Source organism: Syngnathus typhle, linkage group LG22 (assembly GCF_033458585.1).
Source record: "Syngnathus typhle isolate RoL2023-S1 ecotype Sweden linkage group LG22, RoL_Styp_1.0, whole genome shotgun sequence".
In the NCBI taxonomy this organism is placed as follows: Eukaryota; Metazoa; Chordata; class Actinopteri; order Syngnathiformes; family Syngnathidae; genus Syngnathus; species Syngnathus typhle.
The window spans coordinates 1202234-1210685 of NC_083759.1; the positions used below are offsets into that span (position 1 = coordinate 1202234).

At 54.7% G+C, this 8452-nt stretch overlaps 2 protein-coding genes across 2 annotated transcripts; both read left to right on the forward strand.

The window, feature by feature from the left end:
* Positions 1 to 25: 25 nt before the first annotated feature.
* btbd9 (BTB (POZ) domain containing 9) lies at positions 26 to 4376 on the forward strand. Its single transcript, XM_061269508.1, has 11 exons — positions 26 to 178; positions 649 to 869; positions 931 to 1294; positions 1362 to 1629; positions 1737 to 1956; positions 2044 to 2163; positions 2228 to 2337; positions 2409 to 2598; positions 2664 to 2771; positions 2856 to 2934; positions 3032 to 4376. The coding sequence occupies exons 2-11, from the start codon at positions 682 to 684 to the stop codon at positions 3215 to 3217; spliced, it is 1833 nt and encodes a 610-aa protein (XP_061125492.1). The 5' UTR covers positions 26 to 178; positions 649 to 681; the 3' UTR covers positions 3218 to 4376.
* Positions 4377 to 4600: 224 nt separating this feature from the next.
* LOC133146147 (AN1-type zinc finger protein 3-like) lies at positions 4601 to 8388 on the forward strand. Its single transcript, XM_061269516.1, has 6 exons — positions 4601 to 5144; positions 6031 to 6071; positions 6252 to 6464; positions 6564 to 6626; positions 6710 to 6898; positions 6983 to 8388. The coding sequence occupies exons 1-6, from the start codon at positions 5077 to 5079 to the stop codon at positions 7135 to 7137; spliced, it is 729 nt and encodes a 242-aa protein (XP_061125500.1). The 5' UTR covers positions 4601 to 5076; the 3' UTR covers positions 7138 to 8388.
* Positions 8389 to 8452: the final 64 nt, after the last annotated feature.

An 8452-nucleotide genomic window follows, 5' to 3' on the forward strand; every position in this document is an offset into this window, starting at 1 on the left:
GTGAACCGGAAGTAGTTGCCCTTGACCCGGAAGTGCTTATGCTGCTGTGATGCTGGATCCCTTGCTAATATCGAGGCTTTTCTCTTTTCAACAGGGAGACTAAGCAAACGTTTTTTTTTTCGTTTTGTCCTTTTCGAAGCGACTTGAGGACCCCGGGAGTTTGACTGCGAGCTGCTTGGTGAGTCAAACTCACGGGAGTGGGCGTGAAAGGGTCTTAGGCGCACGTCAGATCGTCGGCCTGTCAAATATCCGTCAAGAGACACATTCTTCAGCTCCTTCATCAATCGCATTTATTTTTAAAGGCAAGCCGAGCAATGCGGGCTCCACATTAAATCACCGCTTCGTTTCCACAAGAATCTGATTTTAATCGATGAGCCCACTTCGCTTTGAGGAAAAGCTAACGGTGACATCAATGCTGTCTAAACCGATTTAGTCTTCTTCCACATCTGGGATTCGCATTATTTCCTCCTGGCATCAAATATGCAATGATTAAAATCCACGAAAAGATTAGGAAGACATATTTTTCTGTACAGATCATATAGAAATGGGTTTGTCTAAGAAGTGCAGATCAGCTTTGAACTACGAAGGCTAACTCAAATGAATGACTAAAATGGAAGCAGCTTGGCTTGCTGCTTTGTTCCCCCTTAGCTTCTGCTTCACCATCGGCGGGCGGTCACCGGCATGAGCAACAACAGCCAACCCCTGCGGCCGCCGGCCTCCGTCTCTGAGATCGACCACATCCACTTGCTGTCGGAGCAGCTGGGCGCGCTGGCACTGGGCGAAGACTACAGCGACGTCACCTTCATCGTGGAGGGCAAACGCTTCCCGGCGCATCGCGTCATCCTGGCCGCCCGCTGTCACTATTTCAGGTATCGAAAAGAAACACGAGCGCTTGTGGTCTTTGTGTTGATGCCCGTCGTCTGTATGCAGGGCGCTGTTGTACGGCGGCATGAAGGAGTCCCAGCCCCAGGCGGAAGTGAGCCTGGAGGAGACGCGGGCGGAGGCCTTCTCCATGCTGCTGCGCTACTTGTACACGGGCCGCGCCAGCCTCAGCTCTGCCCGCGAGGAGGTGCTGCTGGACTTCCTGGGCCTGGCCCACCGCTACGGGCTGCAGCCGCTGGAGGATTCCACTTCAGACTTCCTGCGCACCGTCCTGCACACGGGCAACGTGTGCCTGGTCTTCGACGTGGCAAGCCTCTACTCGCTGAGCGCGCTGGGCGCCGCCTGCTGCTCCTACATGGACAAGCACGCGCCCGACATCCTCAACTCGGACGGCTTCTTGGCGCTTTCCAAGGTGAGGGAGGAGACGGGGTAGGCCGCCCGCCGCCCGCCCGGGACTGACGCCTCTTCCGCCTCGACAGACGGCGCTGCTGACAGTGGTGCGGCGCGACTCCTTTGCCGCCAGCGAGCGGGAGATCTTCCAGGCGCTGTGCCGCTGGTGCCGGCAACGCGGCGAGAGCGGTGAGACGCGGGAGGTGATGGCGGCCGTGCGGCTGCCGCTCATGACGCTGACGGAGATGCTGAACGTGGTGCGGCCCTCGGGCCTCCTTAGCCCCGACCACCTGCTGGACGCCATCAAGCTGCGCACGGAGAGCCGCAACATGGACCTCAACTTCCGCGGCATGCTCCGTCAGTGCACTTGTTCTTGTGACGTGTGTCAAGCATGCGGGCTGAATGAGCTGTCTTGCTTCTTGGAGTTCCTTGACTGAGTTGCCAGCGCTCTCGTTGTCTTTCAGTACCGGAGGAGAACATCGCCACCATGAAGCACGGCGCTCAGGTGACAAAGGGCGAGCTGAAGTCGGCGCTGCTGGACGGGGACACGCAAAACTACGACCTGGACCATGGCTTCTCCAGGCACCCCATCGAGGAGGACGGGCGGGCCGGCATCCAGGTCAAACTGGGACAGCCGTCCATCATCAACCACGTGCGGCTGCTGCTGTGGGACAGAGACAGCCGGTGAGGACGCACCCCTCCCTGTGTGAGGAATAAGTTGCTCCGTGAAGACATCTCAAGTTTCAGCAAGTTGTTTTGTTGCGATGGCAGCTCGTATTCTTACTACATCGAAGTTTCCATGGACGAGCTGGACTGGGTTCGCGTGGTGGACCATTCCAAGTATTTGTGCCGCTCTTGGCAGAATCTCTTCTTCACGCCCAGAGTGTGCAGGCAAGCCCATCTCTGCTGCGGCCGCTGCACTCGCTTCTGGTTTGTAACGTTTTTTTTGCGGCAGGTACGTTCGCGTGGTGGGAACGCACAACACGGTCAACAAGGTCTTCCATCTGGTGGCCTTCGAGTGCATGTTCACCAACCGGACCTTCACCCTGGAGCAAGGACTGCTGGGTGAGTCACCCTGAGAGTGCGGCAGGTGTCACGTCCTGCGCTTCACCTCCCCTCCTCTGCCACGAGCGCAGTCCCCAGCGAGAACGTGGCCACGGTGGCGGCGTGCGCCAGCGTGATCGAGGGCGTGAGTCGCAGCCGCAACGCTTTGCTCAACGGCGACACGCGCAACTACGACTGGGACTCGGGGTACACCTGCCACCAGCTGGGCTCGGGCGCCATCGTCATCCAGCTGGCTCAGCCCTACTCCGTCAGCTCCTTGAGGTGACTTCCATTTGGAAGAATGAATCCGAAAAAGTGGATCTCCATCTATTGTGCTTTGCGCTCAGGCTTTTGCTGTGGGACTGCGACGAGCGCTCGTACAGTTACTACATCGAGGTGTCCACCAATCAGCAGCAGTGGATCAAGGTGGTGGACCGCACCCGAGTCACGTGTCGGTGAGGCCACGGAAGGCGGCGAGAGCGCCGACCGACTTTGGTGGCTTTTGTGCGCTCGCTGACGCTGACCTCCTTGTGCGGCAGGTCCTGGCAGAGCCTCAAGTTCGATAAGCAGCCGGCCTCTTTTGTCCGGATCGTGGGCACGCACAACACCGCCAATGAGGTGAACGCACGTTGCCGTCGAAATTTCAAAAAACGGATGGCGAACGTTTTCAAGCGAACTCGCCAGCCCAATGACTTTCCGATATTGCCCTCCTCAGGTCTTCCACTGCGTCCACTTTGAGTGTCCGGCCCAGTCGGACACGGACGTGAAAGAAAGCGGCGCCGGGTCGGGCCCGGACGGTTCGGATTCGGCCGCTGCCTCGGCGCAGCCGCCGCGACCTCAGCGGCCGTCGCGCACGCACAGTCTGCTGCCCTCCAACATGTCTTTGGCCAATCAGCGCTAACACTGTCGCCGCCGCCGCCGCGCCCCCTGCTGGAGGCGTTTGGGAGGACTGGCGTTTTTGCACAGCCGCCGCCGTCGTCGTCCTAACTCGTGCTGCTCTTTCATCGCCTCCACGCACCTTTTCCAGCCTCCGGTCTTCCTGACTCGTTTGATACGTTTTTTGTGACTTTGTAGACTCCGTCTCACCTCCGACTTCCTAACAAATGTGATCTATTTTGAAGAACGCAGGCGGCTATTTTCGCAACGCAGTTTGTACGCAAAACGGAACTTCGTCCCGCACTGACTGCATTTGCAGATTCAACCCGTGCCAAAAATGTTGCACACGCTGCTAAGGAAAGCAATAAATGGAATCAGGCGGTCGGGGCCCCAAGGGGCTCGCACCAAATCATTTGCGCCAAAACGGCCAACTTGACAAAACCCACGAGCAGCTGCTATTGGCACTTTACCGGACTCAAGTTGCAGAAATGAAGCTTGCATCTTGAGTCTTTTGACTGACAAACGACTGGAGCTCCCAGAAGGTTCAATGAAGTTGGCTGCCCGTGTTGAAAAGAGAGTGCAACGGTTACTATTTGTTGGACTTATTGATATATTTAGCCTATGTAAATATGGTTTTGTTCTGGATCTTTTGTTCTCGACGAGGCTCACTCCAAACAAATTCTCGTAATGAATCTGTTGAATTATTTGACGTCATCCGATAAAAGAATGATTAGAGAGTAGGCCGTAACTTGGCGATGCCAAAAACGCACACATTTAATAGATTTCGATTCCGTTTCTAGTTTGGGCCAAGCAGCTTTTGGAAAATGGATGAATTGATCCACAAAGTTATCCACTAATTGCTATTGGGTTAATCGTTGCACATCTTTGTCTGATCCACTTGCCTATTTATGAACAACACGGAGATTTTTTTACAATGCAATTTTTGAGGTTGCGTCGGTCCCATTTGACTGTTTAGTCATTGTATGTGAAGAGAGGCCTTTCTTCTGCTGTATGGGTCTGATGGAAGCACGCTTGTTTGATGTTTGCTTTCCTGTCACCGTTCACCACTCACCAGCGTCCGTTGATGTTCCACAAGGACGCTCTCCAAAGCAGATTTATTGAAGGAGGGGGGCGTTCGTTTGTTGTCATCCTCCTGAGTGTCAAATAATATTTATTGCAACTAATCTCACTCGTTTCTTGCATTATTGTCCAGTTTGAGAGCAGAATCATCTGAACGCTATGCCCAAGTTTGGGATCTCCTCGATTTGGATGCTCAAGCTCATCGAGCAATGCAAACCTTTGGAGTTAATGGTGGCAACAAATGTGGCCTTGTTGTCAGATATTTGTAGTCGCCTTTTTGATCTTGTTATCCCACTGTTGACATTTTTGGTGCTGCCGGTCGCGTTTCCGGCCCAGCTGGGTTGAGCCCGTGGACGCGTCGACGGGGAGGGGGTTGTCCCCGGACGCCTGGGCCGGCTCGTCGCCGTGTCGATTTATCTGCTCTCTCCGAACGTCCTCCCACGGCTACAACGGGCTCTTTAAGTCGCCTTTTGTCCACCTCAACGGAAGGCTGGCGAGTTTTTCGACGGATTTGGGTTGAACGCGGATACCCACACCCCCTCTCCCCCCTCTTGTTGGTCGTGTCTAACGTCCACACGTCCAGCTGATCGCATCGAGTGCCTTTCAATTCTTGCTCTTCCAACAGAGCCCCGTATTTCGCTTTTTCACACTTCCCTCCGGGATCGTTCAACGGGGTGAGGGCATTCTGTGCCCGTCCGCGGCGCTATTCCCCCCCTTTCTATTTTCGTTTTCGGGTAAGCTCCGGCGAGTGAGCAGGCCGCAGACCAATCCCCGTCCTCGCCTAGCCTCCTGCGGCCGGCCGCTATGGGCGACACCAGCGAGAGAAGCAAGCCACCCGGCCTCCCTCCCCGGTGTCCATGCGGCTTTTGGGGGTAAGTTTGGCCCACTTGGCCGCCACACAGTGAGACGAAAGAGCTTCGATGAAATCTTTGCTAGCGACTCGAGTCGCCCATTGTTGTTGTTGCGTTGAAGCAGGCCGGCGGTGGGGGGTTGGGAAGTTGCCCAATAAATCAACCTCCTGCCTGCCTGCTTGCCAATGTCAGCCGTTGTCGAACTTTTCGGCACCGCTCGGTGTGTGGGCGCCGTTGGGTGTCTTTTCAAGACGTTTGCGAGGCGACGTGCCCATGTTGAAGATGATTTATTGGCAGCAGCAGCAGGTTCCTTTCCAAGGCAGCCCGGCCTGTTGCTGCTCACCCAACAAACTTGTCCTTTGTATTTGGGAAGAAAGATGATCACTCGATTTGAGGTTGAGCTTCTATGGATCTTTATTTGCCTTAACGTCGTTGCTTTTTGATGTGTCACGTCAAAAACGATGAACGGCACTGTTGGTTGCATACCGGATATGATTCACGGCCTGCCTACGTCACCAAACAGTACTTTGATCATTTGATACTATTTTATGAATAATTCAGATTGTGTGTGGGAATCAACCGGCTTTTAAATGATGATAATGCCTTTGAAAAAAAAGCTGTAAACGTTCTAATTGCATGGTAGCATATCATGTCAATCCCACAAGAAACAGCGCGAGTGTGCCCTCTAGCGGTTGCAAGCAGGACTTCCAGTTGACTTCCTTAAATCACTTCTAATTTTGCTCTATGAACACCAGCACCCTTAAAATGGAAAATGTTTTCAGGCACGCTGAGACCCCAAAAGAGGCCAATCACTCTTTGGGGGGGGGGAAAACCAAAAACAAATTGGGTGAGGCGAACTGAGCACCTATGACCACTCACTCACAATGGATGTGTTTTGTGTGTGCAGGTCCAGTAAGACCATGAATCTGTGTTCCAAGTGTTTTGCCGGTAAGTTCATGCAAGCTCTTCTCGCGCAGCAAAACAGAATGGTAGGGACTAGTTGAAGAGCTTTGTTCCGTGGACTTATCAGAACGGCAGCGTCTTCAAAACTTTTCCATTCCGTCAATGATTGTGAAAATGGAAAGCTCAATAATAAGTTGGTCTTTCTTCCCGGCTTGCCCGCCGCAGACATCCAGAAGAAGCAGCCGGGCGAGGACAGCCGCTCGGCCGTCTTCGCGAGCGGCGGCGGCGGCGAGACCCCCACAGCCGCCGTCGCCAACAGCGCCGCCAACAAGAGTCCATCGATATCGTCGTCGCTCTCGCCGTCTCTGTCCACGCCCACCGCTGCGGATCCGCCGGCCGCCGAAGAAGCCTCGCCTTTGTTCGCCGCCTCCAGGGAGGGTAAGCGTGCAGTCGATACCGGATTTGAAACCTGGCCTGCGTCCAAGACATGTCTTCTCCCGGCCTGCGTCCAATGCATGTCTTCTCTCCAACTTTCAGGTGCGTCGACGGCGACGGCGCAGGGTACGCTGCGCACGCCGGCAAAACGTCCTCGAGAATCGGGTACGCTCTCCTCCTCTGGCCCGCCGCCCCCCCCGCCAAGCCACGCTTAAACCCTCCTCTCTTCTCTTCCGCCGCATTCACAGCCTCGCCCTCGGAAAGCGAGGCCACGCCGGAGAAGCGGCCGCGGCCGGAAGCCGAGGAAGAAGATGGCGGCGGCGAAGGCGGCGAGGATGAGGCGGCCGACACGCCCAAACAGAAGAACCGCCGGCGCTGCTACAGCTGCCAAAGCAAACTGGAGCTGGTGCAGCAGGAACTGGGCTCGTGTCGCTGTGGTGCGTACACGCGTGGTCACCCCCAAAAAAACAACATGGCTGTCATCCAGGCGTGCCTTTGACAGGCGTGGCTCTGTTTTGCAGGCTACGTCTTCTGCATGATGCACCGGCTGCCCGAGCAGCACGACTGCCTCTTTGACCACCTGGGCCGCGGGCGGCAGGAGGCCATCCTCAAGATGGTCAAGCTGGAACGCAAGGTGGGCCGCTCCTGCCAGCGCATCGGCGAGGAGTGCTCCTGATGGGCCGCTGAGGCCAGAAGGAAAAAAAAAGACGAGGAGGCGGCGCCACTTTGGACCCGGATGCCGTTCACTCTTGTGCAGCCTTAACAGCCCCTACCCAAACCCCACCCACCACAGGAACTTTAGCCGTCTTCTCTCTCAGGTCAAACCCGCCTTCCTTCCTTCCTTCCTTCCTTCCTTCCTTCCTTCCTCCTCCTCTTCTTCACTTGTTTGGCGAGCGGCATCATGTTCCCCACCATTTTCTGAGCTGGACTTGTACTCGCACGGACTCCAGGAGAACACCAGCCCATCGGCGGCGCACGTGCGAGAGCCTCCTCTTCCTCTCTCGGCGCACGATGCTCGGTACGTGGTTCCCCCTCGTACGCAGCGGGGGGGTTAGTATGACTGAATTTTTTTTTCCTCACCCACAATGGCGGCTGAGCACCCCAAGTCATCACTTGACCTACCAAGGCCTTTGTTAATTTATTAGATTTTTTTTCTGAGGTTGTGTTTTGTGGCTACAATTAATCGACGGGGCGTGCTTTGTACTTTTTGGGATTGCGGGGGTGTTTTGCTTGTTTCGGAGCGTGCATTGAATCTTTTCTTCCTGAAATTGACGCTCGCGACCCGGGCTAACGTTAGCATGTCAAGGCGTCAAGGTCGCCCCCCGGTCGTTTGTCATGCCGAGCTGGCGTGATTGGGCCTACGGGAAAAAAAAAAAAATTGTTGGCGTCTGTCAATCTCGTGGATGGCGTCGACATTCGCGAGAGATCAGACGAAATGCGTCAATCTTTTGAAAAGCGACCCGGATCGTTGAACGGACGACGGCGACGCGGACGAACGGACACGTTTCACGTAGCAAATCCAAACCTGACCACTCGAGAGACTTTGTGGCGTCGTCGCTCTTAATCGGCGACGGGACCGTATTGCGTTTGCACAAGGACGCGTCTCCGTCAGCGTTGACAAGAAAGACGAGCACCTCGCCAGATGGTGCCGCTCGGCGTCCTCCCGAAGCTCTTCCTCCCATGCGGAGAAAGGAGAAGAAAGAAAACGTATGCAGATCTTTGTCGTGGCATCTTTTTTGTTTTGTTATTGTTTTGGAGTGCTGAGAAGTGGAAGACGCAAATATCTTTCTGTACCTTTTTAAAGCAAAGAATTATTTAACCTTATATCAGTTTGAGTTACTTACACCCTAGCATAGCGTGGCGCATATTCTGTCCTTAATTTTATTGTGTTGCGTTTTCTGATGAGGAAATAAACTGGAATAGACTATGGGGTGTGTTGTACTTTTTTTTTTTCCTCCAACAAAGTCATCTTGATGCCTTTTCACTATTTG